General features: G+C 41.9%; 1 protein-coding gene across 3 annotated transcripts; it reads right to left on the reverse strand.

Moving 5' to 3' along the window:
• Positions 1-11,179: 11,179 nt before the first annotated feature.
• Positions 11,180-21,646, reverse strand: pcdh18b (protocadherin 18b). 3 transcript variants are annotated; one of them, XM_044364343.1, is made up of 4 exons: positions 18,777-21,646; positions 18,219-18,274; positions 17,691-17,860; positions 11,180-12,703 (listed from the first exon to the last, which is right to left on the reverse strand). In XM_044364343.1, the coding sequence occupies exons 1-4, from the start codon at positions 21,276-21,278 to the stop codon at positions 11,745-11,747; spliced, it is 3,687 nt and encodes a 1,228-aa protein (XP_044220278.1). In that variant the 5' UTR covers positions 21,279-21,646; the 3' UTR covers positions 11,180-11,744. The 3 variants fall into 3 exon arrangements, with proteins under 3 accessions (XP_044220278.1, XP_044220280.1, XP_044220277.1); XM_044364345.1 differs by having other exon boundaries at positions 17,745-17,860; positions 18,219-18,307; XM_044364342.1 differs by having other exon boundaries at positions 18,219-18,307; positions 18,777-21,645.
• Positions 21,647-25,114: the final 3,468 nt, after the last annotated feature.

Consider the following 25,114-nt stretch of genomic DNA (forward strand, 5'->3'; position numbering starts at 1 on the left):
GAGAAATGGTGACAGCTGTGCGCGGCAATCTGTTGAGGCTCTGGGCGAGAGGAGGATAAATCTGATTTAAGTGTGCATGCTGGAGATGCATTTGAACGCCAGAGTTCAGATGCATAAACGATGCGTACTTACAAAAACCATCCATACGCCATACCCGGCATATAAACTGGTATTTATAACTACAGAATGTGCGCACCTCACGCATTCTTCAGACCACACGTACACGTTTTTTCTAAAGCGATCTGAGGCTGATGTGATGAGGTGGAGATGAAATATAAGTTGAGAGACGGAATCTTTTAGTAAAACATTAGTTTGATCATGTTGATAACCAGCTGCACTGATTGTGTGATCTGTAAAATGCCAATCAAAGAGGCATTTACGAATGTAATATCGATCAGTCATTTTTGTGTGATTTTATCATTCTTTTAATTTACACAGGAGTCAATATTTTATTTTGCTGTTAATAGTCTTTTTAATAGACTTTTTTTATCCTTAGTTGTGTCTTGTAAAGTCAGTTTAGATATGAGAGCTACACTAATCTTTGATTACATTTCTGAGTTTACAGGTCCATGTGATGAATTAATGATATGGACGCCATAAAGAGCTGCACAGCCATGTGTAAGGGTCGTGTGTAATGACTGTTCTGGCTGTTGGAGAACCTCACCAGTGCAACACAATCTGTGAAATGGCACTTCTTCTTTTGCGTTTGTTTCATTGGTGTACAAACTGGTGGAGCAGGCAGTGAAGTGATATGAAAACGGTTGGTTCAGGGCATGTCTTCATCCATTTATGACTAATTGTGGGAGTGGATATTAGGCTCGTGCGTGTGCGCATGGTTCTATAAAAAACCAGAACCATGCGTCCACACAGCTTTATAAATCTGACGGAAAAGAATCTGTATGCATATTTCTGGTATTGTGCGTACACACACAGTTTGAGGCATGAATCCATACGCACTTTTATGCATCTGGCCCCTGGTGTAAATGTAATCTGGATAAATCAGAGCAGAGACACACACCAAATATGAGACACATGTTGGTGCCAGTTGGAACGGAGGCCAGAGTTAGAGAAAGAGGGGATATCGAGGGATCATATCCATCCTTTTGTTATTCCGCCACTGATCCATTTGCTGCTTTAGTTAGAGAGCTGGCAGCCACAATCACCAGAGAAGGGAAGAGAATGGAGAGTGAGAGAAGGCTTCTGATGAATAGGAAGAGCTCCATCTAGTGGAGTGAAAAATATGTGATTACAGCAAACACACACAGTTAAGAGAAAAAGAAGAAAAAAAAGAGGGTGACCACACGCTTGTCATATAATGGCTGTGGCACAAACAAGATGCGAAATACAAAGGCTTCTTTTTATGCAGAAATGAATAAGTGGGTGTCTTTGTGAAACACCAAACCTTTGCTCACATTAACAACACATACCAACACACACACACACACACACACACAGAGGGTAAATAATATGTCCACATCTTGCTGCTTTTTACTAGCACCCAACTGCTCATTATCAACCACCTCTCCACACAAACTCACACATATTCTCACACATCACCCTCACACACACACACACACACACAGCTGTGTATTAAGTGTCAGGTGAGTTCACCTTGCCCGATGACGAACATGACTTTATTATTATGCCAGGCAGCTTTGTTAGCGGATTAATTCATCAGCGGCAGCGTTTGTGTCTGTCTGGCAGGGAGAAGTGTTTGTTTGGTAATTTATCAGGCGCTGTTGATGCAGCCTTGCATGGAGGAACATATGCTCTCGTGGCAGGTTATACTGCGTATAAGGTGCAGAGCTTTAGTTTACCAAGTCGGGTATTACTGCGTCTTCTTGGCAAGTGTGACACTGTGACTCTAGGTGAGAGATATGTTGGCACACACACACACACACACACACATACTGTGAGCAGATCAAACACGCTGATGTTGAAGCTGTACAGTGGCCAACAGCAGGTCTCAGCTGTGATTATGTGTGAGTGGGAGAATACTGAAAAGGGGTGTTGCTGGAATATGTACTACACCTGCCCTTTAAGGGTCAATTCACCCAAACTACAAAAAAAACATGTTTGTACTTCTAGTGGTGTCTAGCCACACACTTAGTTGTATTGTTTCATTAACCCAGGTCCATCTCCACCACAACATAAACAGTTTTCACTGGGACTATTTCTTCAGTAGAAAATAGTTCCAATGATAATGCATATTCTATAGCGTTAAATTTAACTACTAAACAGACCTTGCAGTTAGATTTTTCTCTCTGCTGCTTTTTCCAAGGTTAAAGAACCTGTAGACATATAAAAATACTCTGCTTTAAGTAATAATTTGTGTCTGATGTGTAAAAAAAAAGTTCGATTATCATATTAAAATTATTTAAATGACATCTACTGCCTCTCCCTCATTAAAAATCCAGAAACGATGAAAATGCAAATATTGTTCATTTTCAAAAGTTGAACTGTCCTATACAAGATGTCTCCTATAGTTCCCACATCACACTTGTGTAAGTTACATACTGGATGCCGATTGGCTCTAAACTAGCTGTGATGTCACAAATCATTCTCATGTGTACACACCAGAGATTTAAGGTGAGCTCAGGGAAACGTTCACTGTTCAGTAGAAGAATGTGAAAACAAACTCTGTACATGCATCCTTCTGCACAGTGAAGATAAGATCACAGTGAGGGAAGACACGTTTTTGATTGGAGGGGATTTGAATGAACTTTGAAGCTCAGCTTTTAAGACAACATGGATTAGAAGTCCTTCAAATGTTCAGCTGTTAAATGGATCTCATGGAGAGGTAAACTTTATACATGTTATTTTTCATGGCTGAGGGCCAAATTAACTTGCTGTGGAGCCCCGGGGCCCTCTGCTTTACTGCTTTTAGAAAAATCAACTTCCTGAAATAAATAATCTTAGATGAAAATAGTTATTAATAAGATAGCAACGATATCCTCAGTATGCTCCAACAACCTGCCCGTTTAATTATCTAACAGCACCTGAAAGCCACAAAACCTTTCCAACATTAGAATATGTATCAGAAGCAGGTAGAAACACATCTTACAAACACAGCTGGCTCCGAATAGCAAATGTAAGATCCTGATAGGATGGAATAAAATCTGTTCCAAGTGTTCAAAGGGTTAATTGTGACTAAGAAACAACTTTGAGAATATAAATAGATATAAAATGACAAGTAAAATGTGGATGTTTTTTTTTTGTTTTTCTTTTTGAAATGATTATTATTATTATTTATCACTGCCAGTGTTTCTCTGTCTATTGCAGGAAATGACACACAGGGTTGATGTGTCCTTCAAGGATTTTTTTTCTATGTAATTCAAGGTTGTATTTTTACACAACACACCTCACACAGGGAGAAACCACATACTGTACATCTAAGATCTAAGGTGTCCCCCCCCCCACACACACACACACACACAGACAGAGACTTCTATCAGCTTTGTATGTCTGCCACGCACTCTCTCTCACACCCACACACACACACAAAGAGTGTTATCAGACTAATCTGCTGTGGGCAGCCCCAGTGTGTCCACAGATAGTAGCCAGCAACCCAGCAAGGTGTTTACTGCCATATACAGGGAGATTACACTGGCTTATTGAGCCCTGACACACACACACACACACACACACACACAAACTGACACTGCCCATGGAGTTGCCTCATCGCCGTCCGCACACACACACACACACACACACAAGCTCACAAACACACCGAAACACACAGAAAACATATATCGACCCCTGATTGCACACACACACTCGCTCATGTGTGTCCACACGCTCTCACACACACACGTCATTACACGAAATGTGTTACACAAAACAATTGAGCAATCCGAAAATGCTCGCACTCAAAAATGGAGGAGACAAAAAGATAAAGACACACACATACACGCCGAGATAATAAGACATCATCACAAACACACACACACACACACACACACACACACAGCAGCTATTGTTCAGCTGATGGTCCATTATCTAACCACTGCCAGCCCTTCTCATCAGAGTGTGTGTGTGTGTGTATGTATTTGTGGACAGAACACCTCCCAGTGTGGCTATAAGCTTTCTGTCACACTACAGTGGTGCTACATTTACTCTGCACACACGGAAAGAAACACACACACCCACACACTCACACGCACAAAAAAACAGCTATTGTTGCAACCATCATGCAAGTGAAAAGCATCTATGTAACAGACCTTCTTATGCTGAAGAGACGTTTCCCAAAAGCATCACAACCAAGGACACTCTTAGAAATAGTTGTATAGGCATTGACACTGAAGTGCTTTATTAAGTGACGTTTCATGTAAAATGAGGGATGAGGTTCCATATATTTTCTTTTCTTTTTTTTTAATGGTGCATATGTTATATATATATATACAGCAGGAGATGATATTCACAATAGGTGACATGCATAATGATGAAACAGGATCTGCTTCAGAGTTACATTTACCTTGAGTAGCAACTAAATCACTTAAAGTTTACTTTGTTAAACTGGCTTCCACCCATAACATGAATTATAAAGACTGTAGACTGTTTACTGCACGTTAAGTTTCATTTTCATACTCAGCAATCCCGTGTAAAAAAAAAACAACGCTTTCACATTGTGATAGATGTATAATTAATATGTAGCACGGCTTAGTTTGTTTAAAGCTTAGCATCATCTTCGTTGCCAAGGACAGCGGAAGAAGCACTTATCACTTATGCACATGCACTTTTTTTTAAACATATTTATTGAGATTTTCCTTTTTTCCCCCACAAAAAAAAAGATACAATACAATCAATACAAACAGCATCAGACATCAGTTTGTGTGTTGTTGTTTTTTTTTTCCCTGAGATTAAACATAATCTTTTCTGAAGGTAAATATGATTAAAGCTCTTTAAGCCATAAAGATACACCAGGGGGCTCCTCACTTCTCCAGCGGATAGCTATACATTTATTAGCTGGATTAGGGCCAGGCTGATAAGGCAGATGTTGCCCTTCATATTGACTGGTAAAACCCTGAGGTCCTCCAGCAGCGTCAGTCTCGGATTGGTTGGGATCTCCGCCCCCACAGTCTTTTTATTCTCCAGTACTGCTCCACACATCTACATGTCCAGATTACGTAACAGAGTACCTGTTTGAGTCTTACATCTGGGACAATATTGTGAGTAGTGACTACTTATCTCACAGACACGTTGAAGTGTTGATTAACCCTGTGTATAAGGTTAAACTGTAAGAGTTTGTATCAACTGTAATAGGAGGATGATTGAGAGCTATTACGAATCAACCTCCATCCTCAAAAGCATAGTCAATGCCATTTCCCATTTAACTCTTGCATTAAGAGCTTTACTTTCTGTAAGGCTCATGAGCCTGCTATAGGCAATGGATAGAAAACCTTTGGAATTATGTTTTTCTTGCATCATAATATCCATCTGAAAATCCTCTAAAGGGTTTTCCACCCTGCTGTACTCTAATATCATCTCTTACTTGTAGATATTTTAAAAAGTGTGCTGAGGGAAGCCCAAAGAATATCTCAATTGTAAGGATTTCAAATTGTTGTGCTCATATAGATGTCCAAATGTACTTATACCTCTATTATACTAGTCTCTAGTAATGCCATCTCTCAATGCCTCGAGTAAAGCAGGATTAAAATGGAATGGGTTAGATCTGTATATTGTGCCAACACTTTGAAACCTTACTTTGGATGTTGAGTTATGTTTTTCTGACTGCGATAGGAATAAATAAATACTAAATAATACTAATAAATACTTGACAGCGTCTCTGCTGTATGAGACTGTTCAAATTGTTTCCATGCTGGAGGATGTTGTAAGCCTTTAATCCATGTCCAAATAGCTCTGGATTGAGCAGCCAGATAACATAACTGAAAGTCAGGTAGGTGTAGCCCTCCTTGTTCAGTGGGACAGCAGAGGGTTGTGAGCTTGACTCTAGTACCTGCACTCATTCTTAAGTGCTGCTTTAGGAAACACATGTAGAAATTTAAGCACATTTGTAGAAACACGTGTAGAAAACGCTCTTAACTTCTAACACTGATTGTTATCAGGAAACGGGGTCCAGGGCAATGTGTAAAACCTTATAAATAAATGTCATATACATTTTTTTAAATTTAAGATTGAAATAAATAAATGAAAAAATACCAAAGGGTCAAATGAAATGAACAGAAAAGTCATATAATCTAAAGTTCAGTATTTAAGTGGAGAAAAGCATGAAAGCGTTAACCCTCCTGTTGTCTTTGGGTCAATTTTGACCCGAAAGGACAACAGGTGTCAATATGTGCTGTCATCAAAAAAATAATCCATCAACATATTTTCCTCTGATCTCAACTATAGTTCAAATAATTCATCATTTCTTAGTCAGGATAGTGTTTTGAAACCATTTCAATTTTTTGATGACAGCACATAATGACAACAGGAGGGTTAAGACTGTAAAATCTTGTACTACTACTGAATGGAACTAGCTGATAAAAAGCCAGTGATCACCTGTTGCAGCATTTCCCAAAAACAAGAAGAAGTAATTGTTTTGATAAATCGGACGTGTTCACAGTCATGTTGGAAACCAAAGGTTAGAGCAAACAGAAGAAGGGATGAGCAGCATGTTTAGGATCAGGGGTTGCATGAGGACATTAAGTTCAGCGACGGCACCTTACAGAAGAGCTGTGTGCAGAATTCACCTCTAGTTGCCACCAGAGAAGAGAAGACTAAATAGTTGTGTCCACAATCCCTGAGACAGCAGTGTGTTTCAGCATCTCAACAAGACAAATGGTTTTAATCAGTCAGCTGTCTGTTCTCTTAACAATCAATACAGAAATGGTAATGGAAGCATGCACACCCATCTACACATGCACACACACACACACCCTGAATGACACTGCATTAAATCTCACTTTGTGCATAAACACACAGAAACTGCCGCAGTGACACACACATGTCTCAACAAACACACACGTACACCATGTATCTTTGTATCATGACAATAGTAACATTGGTAGCTTCATTCCTGCTGTCGCTGAAGGGATCTGCATTGACGAGATAGCAGCGTATGTGTGTGTGTCTGCTATGTCGCTTTCCCTCACTCTACAGTCATATCGCCTCCCTCTCTCTCTCTCTTTGCCTGATGCTCTCTCTCTCTCTCCTCCTCTATCGTTTTCACCCTCTCTCTCTCTCTCTCACTGATGCTTACTCCATCTCTATCTGTCCTCTGCTTTAACAGAGCCTCGATTGCAGAGATAGAGTAGAGACGGGCAGAGAGGGTTGAAAGACCGCGTGAAGAGCCAGACAGATTGCTGCAGTTGTGTTTTCTAAGGTTTTGTTTTCCTCCTATGTCTGAAATTGAAATTCATTTCAGTTCTGTAAAAAGTTACAAAGCAACAGCAAAGAAAAGCTTATCTAGTGTCCCTATACTAATGTCAAAATGTCATTCTGATGTTACATTTTTAGATTTGTTCATTAAATTGTTTCAAATTTTCAAATTGAACTACATCTTTTTATTTCCATAATCTCACCCCTTGAACTGATTCTTTTGTGTTTATTGCTGTTTCTTAAACAAGAACATATCGTCCTTTATTGGATATTTAAACTCAAAGTTCATTTTTTGACCTCGGAAATAGCAGCTAACAAAGTAATCTCACTTTCTTTCATCAATTTTTTAAATTAATTTTTATTAAATTTTTTATTTTATTTTATTTTCTTAAGTTTCATTTATATGAAGCTCTGAATGCTGTTTCAAAGTCCTCCAAACACTTCATGTCGGTCCACTATGTGTTCACATTTAAGGGGACAGTTTATTAGAACATGGCTCTGGCTATCAGTTCTATTGATTATGATAATGAACTCATCATAAAGTAATACCGTACTTATCCTGTAAATCCCCTGCTTTAACACACACACACACACACACACACATATATATATATATATATATGTATATACATGTACACACACAGGAGTCAAGTGATGAAAACACACTAACAGATTCTGAGATGGCAAAAAACTGTAAATGTGTCTATACAATCAGCTCTAATTGTTGCAGCCATAACCCAAGTGAAAAACATCGTCTAGTGTTGATGGAATGAAAACAGGAGCATATTGTCTCGATGACAAAAAGAGGCCATGTGGCTTTGTGAGAGGTGCAGAAGTAAAGAGAAAGCAGTGTGATGATCCACAATAACATGTTCATTGTAATGTCTGAGGTATCTCAACAATGTCAGCCTACCAGGTTGTTCTAAAGCTTTTACAGTATAAAGTGTCACCTAGAACCGAGTTATTGCAGTTAGTTAGTTAAGAAGTCCAGTCCTCTGTAGCACTGATGGCAGAAAAACTGTTACAGCTGATAAATTATGTTTTTTTTGTTTGGTTGTTTTTTTTTTTTTTTTTTTTTAACAAACTGATATCACATCAGTCAGTTTTGTTATTCTGTTTTATTCTAAGCATTTATCCATAATAAAGACCGTAAAAGTTGTGTGTGATTCATTAGTTGAGGTAAGGTACAACCTCCTGATACATTATTAAAATGCAGTATATCTGTGTTTATTCTTTAACCATCATATTTAATGAATTATTTACATAGAATCTTCCCACAAACACCTTGTCCAACTCTTTCACATCCCAAAATAAATTCTGCACAGGCCTGGCCCGCATGAGCTAATTGTATAATTAGTTTATAATGCATATGGGCTGTGGCATGGTAATGTCCTGCGTTTTCTGATCCTCTGCAGGTGCTTTATTTTCCCTGCAGGCTCCACTCAGCTTTTTCCCCTGAAACCTGCAGTACACTGGTTTCTCCTCTAGGGGGCTCTGTCTCTCCCCTCTGGTTCCATGTCTGGGCTTGGTGGTGGTTGTAGTAGTAGTAGTAATGTGGTGGTAAGAACGGGGTGCTGGAGTCATTGGTTTACAGTGCACATGGTGAACCTCTAGGTGTCACCCATTATCTAGCTGTTAAGCCAACAGAGAAGGGAGGTGTCTCCATCAAACCTAAAGCCCCCCCTTGAAACTCAAACACCCCTTTCTCTTCACAGCAGCTCTTTCCATCTGCTTCCACAGCACATTTCAAACCATCAGCCACCACACATCTAAGTTTGATCCTTTTGTTGTGTGAATTAACGTGGCTCTGAGACTGCTGACAGCATGTGGAGCCTCACAGTGTTTTTTTTTTTTTAGGGCTGAGACAACAATCCTGGCTGTATCAAGTCATTTCATGTTTGTGGAAATGCTTCAGAGCTTTCTCATATGAGCAGGATCATGTTGTACAAATTGCAAACACTGACAAGAACCCAACTTGTAATGGGTTTAGTGAAGGACAAACTGGCCTATACTGTTTAAATTTATAAATGTATACATTACAGTTATAGTATGAACAAGATGGTTTAGAATCATCATTTTTTTGATTAATCACTTTATCATTTATAGTAATATGGAAAAAATGTAGGAGATTCAATTTACAATGACATAAAACAGAGATCTGAGAAGCTGGAACCAGATATTTTGCTTTCTAGATGTCTGAAATTATTAATTTATAGCCAAAATTGCTGTCCATTAATTTTCTGTTAATTGACTAATCAGCTAATTGCCTATATTTCTACTGAACAAGAAAGTTAATGGATTCTTCCTCTACCCAACATTTTATTGGAATCATACAAGTCAAACACCAACTTTGAGTTCTTCAAAAGGTTTGGGATAAGTGATAAGAGTATTATTGGGTGAAATTAAATGATGTAATCTCAGATTTTGCCATAGATACAAACAGTGCTCCCATGTTTAGATGACAGTGAACTGTTTATTCTATCAATCTTCCAAGAGAGCTGATATAGTTCTACACAGCAGCTACTGAGTCTGTTCTATCAGTCAAAGCCATCAAACAGGACTGTAACACGCTGCAACAGACAGTCAGGTCTGCAGGAAACAATCACCAGCCCTGACCTACCTACCTACCCACCATTCAGGACTTGTACATCTCTAGAGTGAGGAAGCAGGCAGGGAAAATAACTTCAGACCCATCACAAGCTGGTCATAAACTGTTTCAGCTTCATCCCTCTGGTAGGCGCTACAGAGCACTGTACAAACAACCTGACATAAGAACAGTTTCTTTCCTCACACCATCACACTCATGAACTGTTAAATGCAAAGTCTAAGAGCAATCCCTCTGCAACAATAATACATAGTCTAACAATAATATATGATGTGCAATAGCATGTACAGACACTCTCAATAAGAGCACATAAACCACCTCTGTATATAGAGTAACTTATTATCCATGGAGAGTTTTTTTCTGATTATTTCTTTACTGAGTATATCCACAGCTGGATGTATAACAGTTCACTTGAATATACCACATAAGAATATAGAAGGACTGTATTACATCATGCTGTGACCCAAACTGCAGGTTGTTTTTTGTTTTTTTCCCCCTTCCTCATCCCACCCCAACCCAATCTCCAAAACCCTGCTGCTTACCCCACCATTACCACCAATGGGCAAAAAAATATAATATATATGAACATATGTGACTCTATATGACATGCACCAATGCACTCATAGTACAGTAATCTACACATGTACTAGCACACCTACTGTATGTATTGACAGTGTCTGTGGACAAAAAAATACTCAGAAGTAACCCTGTCTGCATGCACACATGCATGCACACACACAACAGAAATCCCCCATAAAAAACATACATCTGCAGTGTTTGTATATACAATAAAAACAGTACATTACACATAACTCCTATTATTCATAATGTATTTATTACAGTATTCCTTGTACTATCTGTACCACAACCCTGTATGTACAGTACTTAGTATCTTTCTGATCTGACCTGACATTGTGCAATAAAGTTAAATCTGATTCTGATTCTAATGTATATTTGTCTATAATGTTCAGGTGTACATATACTCTCAGCCATGTAGAGCATATTGAGTTTGAATGCACCAGCAGTAAAGTGTGGGGTTATGGGGTTGTTATTGGGTGCTTTAACCACATTACAGAGTGTGCTTTTAACTTTCCTTCATTTTATTTTCACGAGAGAAGCCATAAAGATCCTACTTCCTTCAGTTCTTCCCTCCGTCAATAAAAGAGTGATATTTTGTTCATGTGAGATCTACTTGTTGCTTCATACCGACTTGTAAAGGAGAGATGTACATGAAATATAACCCACAGACACTGATTCATGTTTGTATATTATTATTTTTATTTGTGTACTGTCCCCCTCCCCACAATAATCCACAAAGACAAGTGTCTATTAATTCATTAATATATTCATGTATACATAACATAGTGACAAATAAAAAAAATCACAATACAAAAGACAATTTAAATATGTAGAATGTCGATCGCATGTCAAAGTCTTGATTCAACATTTTTGTACTCAACATGCATTCAAAATATAAAAATAGACTTCTGATTAAGTTTATATACACTTTTTTTTATAAATATAAGTATACAAATGTATTTTTAAAATACAAAGATAAATACAGTCACATAGTGTACATTGTGTACCAAACCAGCAATTACAAACAATTTTTTGGATATTTAGCATTCACAAAACACAATTATTACATTAGAAATGCAATTTTAACGACAATTGCAGGTCTTGTTTTTTGTCTTTATCTCTTATTTCAGTTATTTTTCTGTCCTTCTTTTGCCACCTAGAGACCGTCACTTTTACTCGTAAGATAAAAGGAAGCAGTCAGCGGGTGGTGAATAAATAAACAGGATAAGAAACAGGAAGTCTAGCTCTGCCGGACATCCTGTAACAGTTTGTTGATCTCAGCCACCAGTTCGCTGGCATCCACTAGCTCGTGTCGGCTGTCGCTGCGTTTGCCCTGAAGGTGGCTGAGCACTGAGTCGAAATCGTCCTCTTCATAGTTCTCTGGGATCTCCTCCATGGCTGGCAGCCACTTGGAAGAGGGCCCAGGGAGCGGCACAGGCACTGGCACCGGGGCTGGGGAAGGCTGCACCAGAGTGGGGCTGACCAGTGCCGTGAGCAGAGGGCTGCTGTGGGGTTTGGGTGTATGGCCGCTGTTCTGGGGGCTGTTTTTGGGTGCCTGTGAGCCCTTGTGGCTGCTGCTCTGGCAGCTGAGCTTGGTGCTGGGTTTCAGGGTGTGGTAGCTGCCACCCTGGTGGTGGCCAGATGGGCCGATGCTGCTTCCCGGGTTCTGGAAGTGGGTGTTGGCGGCCCAGGCTGCCACGCCCTGCTGGTGAACAGAGGGGTTGGGCTTGCCAGGCAGGTGTCCCCTCCTGCGATCTAAAGACCCAGTCATTGGTACCCCGACCCCACTGAGGCTAGTCCCCTTCTGGTTCTCGGTGACCTGCACGTATGAGTCCAGACCCTGGGGAAGCAACCTCTGGAACACGCTGCTCATCTCTGACAGCAACGATGTGGTCCCGCACAGGTCTTCGTCTGTGGCCTCGCCTCTGTCATCATCTCCACCCTCCTCTTCACCACCATCCTCCCCATTGAGGTCCTTGCCAAAGGTGGAGAAGCTCTGGTTCCGGGTGGGGCCAGTGTCAGTGCATGGCTGTGGGGTCTTGTCCTGGGAGAGGTCGGTGGGTTGACGTGCTTCCTCTCCAGGTATGTAGAGGTTGCTGCGGTAGTCGGAGGACGTCGAGGCCGGCGATGCCAGGGGGGGCATCCAGCACTGATCCGAGTGACCCAGGACCCGACACTCCTCTGTGCAGAGCCTCATAGCTGAAGAGACAGAGAGAAACAGTCATAAGTAATCAGGAACGCTGAGCCACGCATATAGTCAGTGTATTCATGCAGAAACAGACTTCATTCATGCAAAGTTCTATTTAGACAACATTTAACATGTCAAAAAAATTAAAACTATACCCAGTCTTACACATTGGTGTAAAAACATAAAAGTAAAAACACTGAAGTATTCACAATAATATTCATTATCTTTTTTTTTGTCAATGAATCGTTTGGTCTATTAAAAATCATAACATTTGAAAAATGCCCTCCACAAGTTGCCAGAGCCCAAACTGATGTCTTCAAATTACTTGATTTCTCCAAACAACAGTCCAAAACCCAAAGATATTCAATTACAATGAATTAAAACTGAGATAACGAGAAAATCCTCACATCTCTGAATCCATAATTGTTGCCAACTAATTTCCTTTCAATCAACTATTAATCACCTAATTGTTTCAAATCTGTTCACACTCTGTTTAAGTATACTTATCTTTCCTGCCTGTTCTCAGAGTTTTGCTTTTTTTGTGAAATACTGGGCATTGTTTCCTTCTAACTATTCAAAATGAAAGAATGTGACACCCTGTGATAAGGAATTGCTTCAACTTAAAAGGTTGCTGACCAGTGAAAAATATGGATATTCATATTACATGATTTTTAGGTTTTTAGACAAACTAAGAGATAAAATGATTCTTTATAGGCTTAGACAATTGTCCTACCACTTAAGGCAAAACAGACCCTTTAATGACATCCTCTTAAAACTGCGTTGTCAAAGCTTACAACAAGGCTGTTTTTTTCTTGAAAAGTTGACAATATATACATATATATATATATATATATATATACATATATATATATATGTTATCTTGTAGCTACTAAAGGAGATTCCACTATTTTATGTTTATGTACATTTTTCATGTTTGAGCAAAACAACTATAAATTTGATGACACAATGAAAGAGATGTAAAGGAGATTGCTGTCAGTTGAGTCTTTTTACCATCCAGCTAATATTTTCCCTGCTCTCCTCAGGTGTTTTTGCTGTACTGTCTGTGGAAACACGGTGGAAATCTGCCCTAATTAGTCTGAAAGGCTCTCTGCAGGAGCGCTGCCTGCTACCTTCCAATGTATTTACCACAGAGAGACAATTCAGCAAGGCCGATCAATGCCTATTACCCATTCAAAATAACTCCTCCTCTAAAAGCCCTGCATTTTTCCCTTTCAAGTTGCTCTTTTCAATATTAAATCTTCAAATAGAAAATCTCAGAAGAATAAATTAGACAAATCAAATATGCCAACTTAAAGCCTTCATTAAAGGAGTGCGGCGCTTTTCAGTCGTGCTATTGAGGGACTTCATTATCCCCTCATTAACATGAAAGGAACATTTATAATACATCTTAGAGCAGATGAAAAGTGCATTTGGGTGCACTGGAAGGGAAATAACAGTGCGGGGGCAGCAGCAGATTGGGTGCCCTGCTGATGAAAGGGTAAAAATGAAAGATTTAACCCAACTGATTTGTGTGTAAAAATGGAAAAAAAAAACATGTCAGGCAAACATTAACTGAAAGCCTGCCTGTCTGAGTCAATTCAGTTGACTTACTGACTGATTAACTTGCCACTGAAATATCTGACTAGTTTATTTGGAACTTAAGACTACATGGCTTGCTGCCATTGCTGTGTTTGTTTACTAAAGAGCTTTTCTTTTATCTAATTTTCATCAGAAAACAAATTCTACTTTTATCCCTGATAAAAGAGCAGCTGGGGGGCGCTGTTCCACTGAGCAGGAGGAAAGACAAGCAGTTTTGGCACTGAGATCTAGACTAGACTGAGGACTACAATGTGAGGACATTTTTGAATGGGCTCTCCAGTGATTTAGTATTGCACTTCTATAATATTTGAGGTTTCATAACATGCAGATTTAAAAAAAAAAAAAAAAATCAAAATTGAAGCAGCAGAGACCAAGACATCCTGGATTTTAGTGCCTAGTATAAGTCAGCCTCCAGTAACACTGGATTTCCTATAATGCAACTCAATTATGTCTTTCATTAGACTCTCTTTGTCTGGTAAACACCCACTTCTTTCAAAGTCCATGTTTGTAATTCAGACTTTCTGTTCTACATTTCTAGTCTCTAGGCTCCAGCTGAGATATCCTTGATGACATCACTATGACATCACTAGTGTTTTTTTGTTTGTTTGTTTTTTCCTCAGACTCAACAAAACTCCTCCAGGACCACAGAAGATATTATATAACTGTTTTCACAAAATGAGTAGTGCTCAGTACTAAATTTAAAGTAGTACATTGATTTGATATAACAAAATTGGTGGAGTGCCCCTTTAACCCATTTAGAATAAGTATTAGCCTTGATGGACAGTACATGTCTTCCCTCACTTTTGCCTGGATGTGACAACACTGTTTAGTTCTCATTCATTATGCTAAAAGAATGGGGTCAACCTCGACAGGGAGGATATTTTTTAACCAATCTGCAGTTTATCACAGACAAACTTCTCAGCACTCTGACTTTCTGTACAGCAGTGTCTATGGTGAAGAGATCCACTTCTACCTGTAACCAACACAAAGGACTTTGTATTAAAAAGACCTTGTGCATTTTGCTGCTCATAAAATCAAATCGCATAAAATATCTTCAGTTTCCAGTATAATGTAATTTTTAAATGGATACTTGATACAAGGCTAGAAAACCATGTAGCCTGAGTACAGATGGTTCTCTGAGGGATCTCTGCAGTCATAGAGACTCCACTAGTTGAAAGAATAGTTCAGCATTTTGGAGAATACGCTTGTTTGCATTCTTTCTAAGAGAGATATGACTGATTGGACTTTGGACAGAGCCAGGCTAGCTGTTTCCTCCTGCTTACTGTCTTTATGCTAAGCTACGCTAATCTTTCTCCAGCTCTTTGTTTAACACACTGACCTGAGATTAATATCGATCTTCACATCTAACTCTCAGAAAGTAAATGAATGAGCAAAGCAATTCATTGAGAGTTCTTGTAATCCTGCTTTTTTGGAGAGGTTCATGTTTTCTTGATGGGCTCTTGAAGCAATTGAGTTTTGCAATAATTCCAGTCTTAGGATACGTTTCTTGATAATATATAAAAATCTTCTGCATCAATCTGGGCTACAAACAAAGAGTTTCTGCCTCATCCTCCCCTTGAGCAGTCAGGGCTACCATATCCAGACATAATGACAGTGCACTGACTAAATGCTGCTCTAAATCATCCATGCTGCAGTAGACATGGGGGCGGAAGGCAGGATGAACATACAGAAGGAGAAAGGTGAGCTTTGAGATGTAATTATGCTCCTCAGGGCTTAATCACGGGCACAACTCGGAGCCAACTCCATAGCAACTATTCGTCACATGGCAATTAAATGCCTCCTTTTCATCAGAGGAGCATGGGGGCTTCGGGTTTGGACGGCTGAAAGTGAAGGCTTGAAGGCGGGAAAAAGGAGAGTGACTAACGAGCAGAGCTCCTCCACAAAGCTATAAAGGAAGGGAGGGAGGTTAGTGATGAGATTGTCTGCCCGTCTGGGTCGACTTTAATTGGGATGTAGCTCAAATGCAGTATCGAGTGATGGCTGTGTGGGTAGCTGGCTGGAAAGAAGCGGGATCTATGGGTGGAGAGGATGGTGTGATAAAAGAAGCTGCGGCAGCTTGCAACCTGTGTGGCGTTAGCTAAGACAGTCTGAGAGACAGAGGAATTTTAGAGTGTGTATACAACTCGACTAGTCATTGAAACCTGCCAGATATTTGATGCTAGGTGGTTCTGAGTCAGTAGGGTCAAGTCATGCCTTGTTAACAGCACTGTGGAGAGGATGGAAACTCCATGCAGTGTGACAGTAGGGAGAAGATGGGTGGCTCTAAAGGAGGATCAGTTGAGCTATCTGGTGAGATATCTCAAGAACTCAGTGACAGTGAGGTGAAACTCTGTGGTTGAGTATGTACAGTATAATTTATGAAAGTCCACAGCCAATGCACATGCAGGCACTTGCAATGCAGAACAAAAAAAGGCATGCCAAAATTGCTAACGTAATGTTTCAGGTAGCAGATGAATAGAGTAAGGAGTGTCACTTGGCATATGTTGAGCCAGGGTTTCTTAACTTCTTCTGACCTGTTTATAGGTCAAAATTCTCATGATTCTAACATAGACTTGTCACTTTGTGGATTTGAGTATAGCATCCTGCATTCTGTTGCCAAGAGCATGGATGGAAAGTAATCATTTGAAATGAAAGGATAGGTTTGGACTGTTTTAAATCTATCTTAATATAATATTCTCACTGGTCCTGAAGTGATCTCTACCTTGACTCCACTGTAAGAGAGAGGGGATAAGTTCCACTGTCCACAATCTGTGCAAAATGCATTTTCAAGTGCAGCTGAAGCTAATATGAGGTTTCAGCAGTCTGAGTGAGTCAGATCTGGTAGGAATCTTCCAAAGTTAGTCTTTTTAGTACAACAATCCTTCTTTGTGTTACTATCCCTCCACTTCAACACAATAAGGAACACTGTTTGGGGAAAGACAAAGATGGAAATTTGTACTACAAAAGACTCAGTTTGAAAGAGCCATTTGTTTTGGCTAACTCAGACTTATGAAGCTTCTGCTATTTGGACAAAATAAATATTTTGAAGATGTTATCATGAGCTCCAGGAGGTTATTATGGGGCATTTTTCATTATTTTATGAGATTTATAGACCAAATGATTAATCTGCAAAGTATATGGCAGATTAATTGATGAAGAAATAAACTGTTAATTGCAGCAAAAGGTTCTTAGTTTTTCCTGTGATATTTTGTAGATATTGGAAAACCTACACTATAAGGATATTAGGTTTTAGCAAATCAATGCACTGTAAAAACTGCGAAAAAGAATGTGCCTATTTGATTCAGGACTCGGTGTTGAGGAGAGAGGAATGATGGGATGTGAAGGGAGGGTTGTGGAGTAGGTGGGTGGTCTGGATGGATGGTGGGGCCAGGGGTGTACCTGCATGCGTTCTGTGCTGGCCATCAGGGGCATATAGCTCAGTAAAGCCCTCACCAAGGAGCCTATCCATGGGTGACTCCCTGCCTGGCTCGTAGTCACTGTCACCAGCCTCGCTGTCTCCACGGCCGCTGTCCTTCAGACTGAATTTATCCATCTCATTGAGGGCATATCTGCACAGAGAGACATAGATTTGATACATTTCTCATAGTGGCTAATCACTGACAATAATATTATCAAATGGTTATGGGAGTACCATGCTACTGATGGATAATAAGGTGCACAGAGAGGGGGAGAGCGCTCTGCAGAAGAGGTTTTGCATAAAATTATGCAAATGTGAAGTTATTGAGCATACAGTTTGACTCTAAACCAAAAAGCCACTGGATATGGATGTAAGGGACTGTGAAAGTACCGACAATAGACAAAATCCTCTAAAAATGTTTCTTTTCCAAATATATCCTTTAAGTTTAACCTTACTTCCACCACTATGAAAACGAAGGCTCCAAAGTCGTCATTTTGAGTGTACATTACCTGTAGCTCCTGGTGTATTTGTTGCCTCTGAAGCTTGGTCGTGGCTGGTACTGGCCCTGATGGAGCATGGACAGAAGCTGTGAGACTTGCTACAATCCCAAGAGAACAAAAAAAAAGAAAAAAAGACAAAAAAGACAAAAATAAAAGGAAAAAATGAAGAGGGGAAAATGAATGGAGTCAAACAAGCAAGGCTACAAGACAATGTTTGGTGGGGGGTGGGGAGCACTTTGGGGAAGGGGTGGGGGTGGTATGACTTTGTGACTTGCTCCTGAATGTGATGGTCAACAAAAACATGATATAAAGGACTGAAGGTAACAGAATATGGGAGCAAGGGATAAATTCAGAACAAATACTGAATATAAGACAAAAACACGTGCATGGTGTTTATTTTGTAGTGAAATATCTCAAGTTGCTTATCTTTTGGTTTTAATAGATGCCTATTAACACTACTTGTACCAAAAATAACTGCCATGTTTAAAAATGTACAGTTTTAGTTACAGTCTAGGTTTAAAAATGTACTAAGACAACAAAAGAAACCATGAAATCTCATTGTCCTACCTCTACAGGAGGTGTGGCGTGGGCCAGTTCCAGGGCAAAATTCTCTGGCACATGATTGGAGGAGATGGTGACCAGGCTGTTGAGGGACTGGCGGCTATGATGGCTCTGCCTGCTCCCCAAGGTGCCCCTCTCAGGTGTAGGGGAGGCTGAGGGGGAGCGTGGATGGGCCCGGACAGGCAGGGTCCCATTGACGGTTGGGACCAGGGTGATATCTGCCTTGTGGATCTGCCTTGTGGGCTTCTTGGGGTGGTTCTGGTAGCTGTTCTCTGCCACACGGCAGTTATAGTTGTGTCTCGGGTCTTTCTTCTCACGGCTGCAGCGGGCAGTGGCAAACATCACCATGACAATGAGCAGCAGAGCACAAACGGCCCCCAGAGAGATGATGACAATGAGAGAAAGATCAAGTGGGGCCTGGCTGGAGCCAGTGGGGTAGAGAGGGGGCAGGATGTCCATGTTCTCCTGCAGGGAGAGCCTGAGGAGTGCCCCCGTTGACAGCCGGCTAGTGCCCCTGTCCTGCACTTCCACCCTGATCTCCATCACATCCCTTGGTGCCTGCTCCAAGCTGGCGTTGGTTCTGAGCTCACATCGCCGAGCATCCATCACAAACAGCCCGTCCTCATTACCGCCGACGATGGCGCAGCTCACCTCTCCGTTGGCTCCAGCGTCCCTGTCAGTGACTTTAAGCGCAGTGATCAACTGACCTGGGGATGCATACTTCCACACCGGAAGCTCGGCAGTGTGATTCCGGAGGGAGGGGGAGTGAATAATGGGAGGGTTGTCATTTTCATCTAAGACAGTCAGGAGGACAGTGGTGTTGGTTGACAGAGCAGGGTTTCCTCCATCTCTTGCCTGAATGGTAAAGGCGATACGACTGACATCTTCATGGTCAAAACTGCGTAAGGCATAGATGGCGCCATTTGAGGGGTCGATGGTGACGTAAGTGGATATGGGGCTCCCCTGAACCAGAGCATCTATGATGGTGTAGGTGACCTGGCCATTGGTACCCAGATCTGGATCTGAGGCCACCACTGTCATCAGGTAGGCTCCAGGAGAGTTGTTCTCAGATTTGAAGACCTCATAGCGGCTCTTCTCAAAACGTGGAGGATTGTCATTTTCGTCTAGCACCTGAACAGTGAAGTGTTTAATGGTGGACAGGCTGGGGGAGCCCCGGTCCTCAGCTATGACTGTCAGACTGTACTCTGACCTCTTCTCCCTGTCCAGCGAGATGTTGGTGAGGATCATGTAGTTCTTCTCATAAGTCTTCTGGAGCCTGAAGTGGCCGTGACCATGCAGCCTGCACACCACCTCGCCATTGAGCCCTGTGTCACTGTCATCCACACGCACCAGAGCTATGAAGGTATCCACAGGTGCGCCCTCTGAAATGTAGGCCACTTCCTCTTTGCCTGGCGTCATCAGGTTGATGTTAATCTCTGGTTTGTTGTCATTCACGTCCACCACTTTCACTACAATTTTGCAAAGGCCTGGGATAGAATTAGGGCCCAAGTCCTGAGCCTGAACATCCAGCTCATAGGAAGCAGTGGTTTCATAGTCCACTTTTTTAATAAGAGTAATGTGGCCACTTTCTGGGTTTATCTTAAATGTTTCCAAGATCTTTGGCGAGACATGACTGCTGAAAGAGTAGACTATTTTCCCATTAGTGCCTTCATCCGGATCTGTAGCATTTAGATCAATGATTAGAGTCCCAAGGGGGGAGTTTTCCAGCAAATTGATGATATAAGCCTGCTCATCAAATGCTGGGCTGTTGTCATTGGAATCAGAGATGCTGATCTTAAGCAAAGTGGAGCCAGACTTGGGGGGTACACCGTTATCCGAGGCCGTGAGCTGCAGCTGGTAGCTGGACTGCACCTCCCGGTCCAGCTCTCGCATCACCACCAGCTCTGCGTACTTGGCTCCATCTGTCCTGGTTCTCACGTCGATCTTAAAGAAGTTATTTGGGGTGAGGGAGTAGGTATGCAGCGAGTTCTCTCCGACGTCCGCATCCACGGCGCCGTCCAGCGGGATTCGAGTCCCCACTGACGCGCTCTCGGAGATCTCAATGGGTACGATGGCGCGGGAGAAGTGCGGGGAGTTGTCGTTAATGTCCAGCACTTCCACCTCCACATGGAACAGCTGCAGGTACTCTGTCGGGAGTGTGACCACATCGAATTCAATCGAACAGTTCAAGTTTTTCTCACAAAGCTTCTCGCGGTCGATTTTGGTGCCAATGCTTATTTCTCCGTCCTCCTCCCGGACAGACAGGAACGGCGTACTCCCCCGTTGCATAGCACGGAACCGAAAGGTCAAGGAACTCGGTAGTTTGGCTAAAACCCCGGCTACATCCTCCTTTAACCGTGCAATAACCGTGCCCACTTTTTGCTCCTCGTAAACTTTATATTTCAAAGTCTTACCGGTGACGCCGTGCAAAATCGCGACGAAAAGCATGAGTTTGAGTAGTGCCGAAGAGAGTAAATTTCCTTTGGTTTGGTTCATTTTTGTCCCCATCTTCTGCGCTCAGACTGTGGCGATTTCTTCCACAGAGGGACAAAAATAGGTGGGGGGGAGAATAGATGTCTTCTTAGAAGTCTGGCATGTTAAATCCTCCGCTGCTGTTCAGTGTCCGCAAAAAAAAAAAAAAACTCCGCAAAATAGATTAATAAATAAATGGATATATCTATAAGTAGTGTCCTTCTTTAAGTAGAGGATAGCACACAAAAGCGGTGCTCTCCTTGTAGACGGATCTGTTGCATATATCCACATATGCCCGTCGCCTCTTGTGTGTGTGCGCCAGGGAATGAGTGAGAGTGTATGTCTGGACGAAGAAAAGGCGCAGCTTGCTCCCCCAGTCTCTCTCTGTGTGTGTGAGAGTGAGTTAGGGAGAGAGAGAGAGAGAGAGAGAGAGAGAGAGAGAGAGAGAGAGAGGAGGAGGAGGGGGGGAGTCAGTGTGTGAATGTGCGCGCCTTGCTCCGTGCGCTCTGCTCTGTCGCTGCTCCAGTCTGTCTCTCCGCCCGCCCCGCACCCAAACTGCGTCTCTTTTCCACACAAAAACACCCCCCCACCCTCACATATACACACACACACGCACCAACCCCTCTCCTCCACTCCCTCACCCCCTCTTCTCCTAAATCACCAGAATGGCCTCCTTCAAGCAGAAGCACAGGAGGGACTATTGATGGTATTCCCCCCGTCTCCCTCCCCACCTTCCTTCCCAACACAGAAGACACCCCAGTATTAAAAGTGTGTCACAACAATGGGCCAGAGGAGGAATTATTCCGGGCTCAGCCACTTTTAACACAACCGCACACTGACCCGCGGCAGACTTACATTGTTATGGTTGCAATTCACAACGTGTGCCAACTCGGGTCCTTTGTGCGTAAAACGCGAAGTTGTCGCTCTCAGAATAATAATGCCAACAGGAGGGAAACATGCCCATCACTCAGCGGTGGTTGTGACACTTTAAAACCGAAAATCTCCAAAATATTCCTATAATACCAGCACAACAGTGTTTGTTTATATTGCCCAAAAGCCACATTAAAAACTGCTATACTACATGAACATAATATTGCCTTAATTCTCTTATTGTGACTCATGATATTGCTGTTTATCTAAACTGTGCCATTTCTCTGCTCTGTGTGCGCACTGTGGGCGCAATAACGCACAGAATACCTCTCTATCATTTGATTCTGGTACCAGTAAATCTCAATCTACCGGACACACGAACAAGATTATTTGGCTGTTGGTCATAGATTATTTGTATATTCAAATCATGAGACATTTTTTTTTACAATATTAGTTTCGGGATTTTTTAAATCTTTGTATTTAATTGCAATGCTACTAAACACATTCTCACACTCACTATAGGGCGAAGGTATGGCGAGTGCTTTGCCATCCGCCCAGCTGACCCCCACGTGTGCTCTTTTCACAAACCTCCCCCCTCCTCCTCTTGCTGCATAATAACGTTTTATATGGAAGCCTACATCCCCTGATCTGATCCGAGCAAATTACCATCCTGCAAACTCCAAGTGTCGCTCAGAGAGCAAACAACTGGGCAAGCATAGCTTTATGAGAGGAGCGCCAGGCCATCTGGCTCGGGCCTCAGACGACCCAAACCTACAATTACCATCTATTCAGACGCTGCCGCCCCCCGGCAGAGAAACACCAAGAGAGAATTAGCCCCACATCATGTCAGATAAAATCTAATATCCTCCTGGACTGCTGTGGAAAAAACTGTCTTCTTAACCAGTTTTCTATGAGTTTACTATTCAGCAGTAATGAGAGGCAATCGGTACACTTTGGATTGGCTTCATTTGGATGTGTCATAGCTGCTGATATGTTTCAGTGGAGGAGAAAACTGGGAGGAACGCGCGTAAAGATCAAAGAGGCTGATAAGTCTTTTTATAGCATGTATTAATCCGTGCTCCGCTCCTAAAATGTGTAACTGTTCAAATCACAGCAGACAAACATTTCTATACTACATCCCCATCAGAGTGTCACAGTCTCCAGTAAGCCAGCAGAAGCCCATTTGAAGGTTCCCCAGATCCCATTTTTGCCCAAATCATTGGGAAAGTAATGAGTCGCTCTGTGCAGACTTATATTCTCAATAAACTTCATTTGGAGTGTGAGCCACATCTGATAACCGCTGCGCTGATTGGTTTCAACAGAGCAAATTATCTTGGGCCGGCATCTCTGAGAGGATGCGTCTCTGTGATGGATTTTATCTGCATTTTAAATTCCTCGTGTGACCCGTGGGAACAGGCTCTCTGCGCCGCCATCTGTCTCTGAGCAAACACATGGACATCGGCTCCGGAGCTCATACAGACTGATGCTGAATGACTCAACAAGGGCAAAGTGTCGATACAGTCCACATTTAAAAAGATGCTCATTTCATGTGTTTATGAATAACTGCGGCCAGTTAGTGTTGTTAGTTTACAAAAGCCCATCACTCAGTGGTGGTCATGTGACCAGGCGCTCACTCTAGAGGGAAAATGATCTATAAGAGCTTACATTATTACAGCAAAATAATGTCTTACAAATAAACTATATAACTTGTACACGACTTTATATTCTGATGACCATAATATTTCTTTAATTCTCTTATAGGGGCTTTAAATTATCCAAACTATGTCATGTTCTACCTTTCTGCCTGACACATCACGTCTATCTGTCTGTGTTTGTATCAGAAATCAGTGTCAGACAATGGAAACAGATATTGGTAAGTGTTGAACTTTGCCTTATAGAACTAATATATTGTGACATGAAAAGCTTATAGCAGTAAAGTCATAGCTGTATTCGACCGATTGCGCATTAAAAGAGAGCCATTACGCACGGTGCCAAGCTCTCTCCACTCTCCCTCACGGGAGTAGACACGGTCTCCCGGCATGTCTACAATAGAATAAACCGCGGATGAAAGAGTCCCGTAACATATAACAACGTTAGCCACGGGCCGGTGCCCCTGTACATATAGCACTACACCCCCCCCTGGTGAGGAGCTGACGGCGCCCTAATGGCATTAGTGGAGTCGGGAACTCGCGCAAATCACATTTCCTCTGCGAAAGAAAAAAAAGAAAAGCTTGACACGTTACACAGATTTCAGCCAAAAAAAGTTTCTTTAATCCCCAAAGAGCCGCTGCTGCAGAGCTGCACTAGGGGAATTTTTCCCTGTGATACTGGGAAGCCTCATACAACCTCACTCTTACTACACATATAGAGTTAGAAATAGGACTAAATTCAACTTTCTGACTTCTGCACCAACTTATGACGACCATGATGAATCAAATGCCAATTCTCACTTTAAATAACTTCAGCGCACAGATAGAGCCATGCTTAATTTTTATTTTCTAGAGAGAGAGAAGAGCAGAAGGGCTGCTGCGTCATCCCAGGCTGCTCATATGGCCAGTTTGGAGGGAGGATGACTGGGTGGGTGATGGGGTGGATGCAGAGATTCTGCCCTCGGGGACCATAAAATTACTGAAAGGAGTTTGGAGGGCAGTGCGGGGGGTGCAGGGCGACAGGCTCAGCAACTTTGTCATTGAAATGAAGCAGGAGATCCTGATGACAAAGGCAGCATAGCAGGTGGAGAGAGGGCGGACGGGGGGCCCACCCTACCATCCTCCCCCCTGGAGAATCAGTGAGCACCAGTGAGATGGGGTGGAGGGTGGGAGCGGTGATGGGGTTTATGCCCTGTGTGCGCTTTTTTTATAACATAGGCAAATAAGTGCTCCCCATGTCCGTCTGTTTTTTCTTTCACTTTTTCAATTCGGATTCTATGAGACAAAAGAGTTAACACAAGCTTAGCCTGTATGAATTGAACAAATATCAAAAATAGTCATGGACAAAGAAAA

Source organism: Thunnus albacares, chromosome 10, assembly GCF_914725855.1.
Source record: "Thunnus albacares chromosome 10, fThuAlb1.1, whole genome shotgun sequence".
NCBI lineage: Eukaryota > Metazoa > Chordata > Actinopteri > Scombriformes > Scombridae > Thunnus > Thunnus albacares.

Coding starts and splice junctions, on each gene's coding strand:
- pcdh18b (XM_044364342.1), bottom strand. CDS start 21,278: ATGGGGACAAAAATGAACCAAACCAAAGGAAATTTACTCTCTTCGGCA. Junction 18,308..18,776: donor ACGCCACACCTCCTGTAGAG/GTAGGACAATGA, acceptor TTGGGATTGTAG/CAAGTCTCACAGCTTCTGTC. Junction 12,704..17,690: donor CCAGCACAGAACGCATGCAG/GTACACCCCTGG, acceptor CTGTCTCTTCAG/CTATGAGGCTCTGCACAGAG.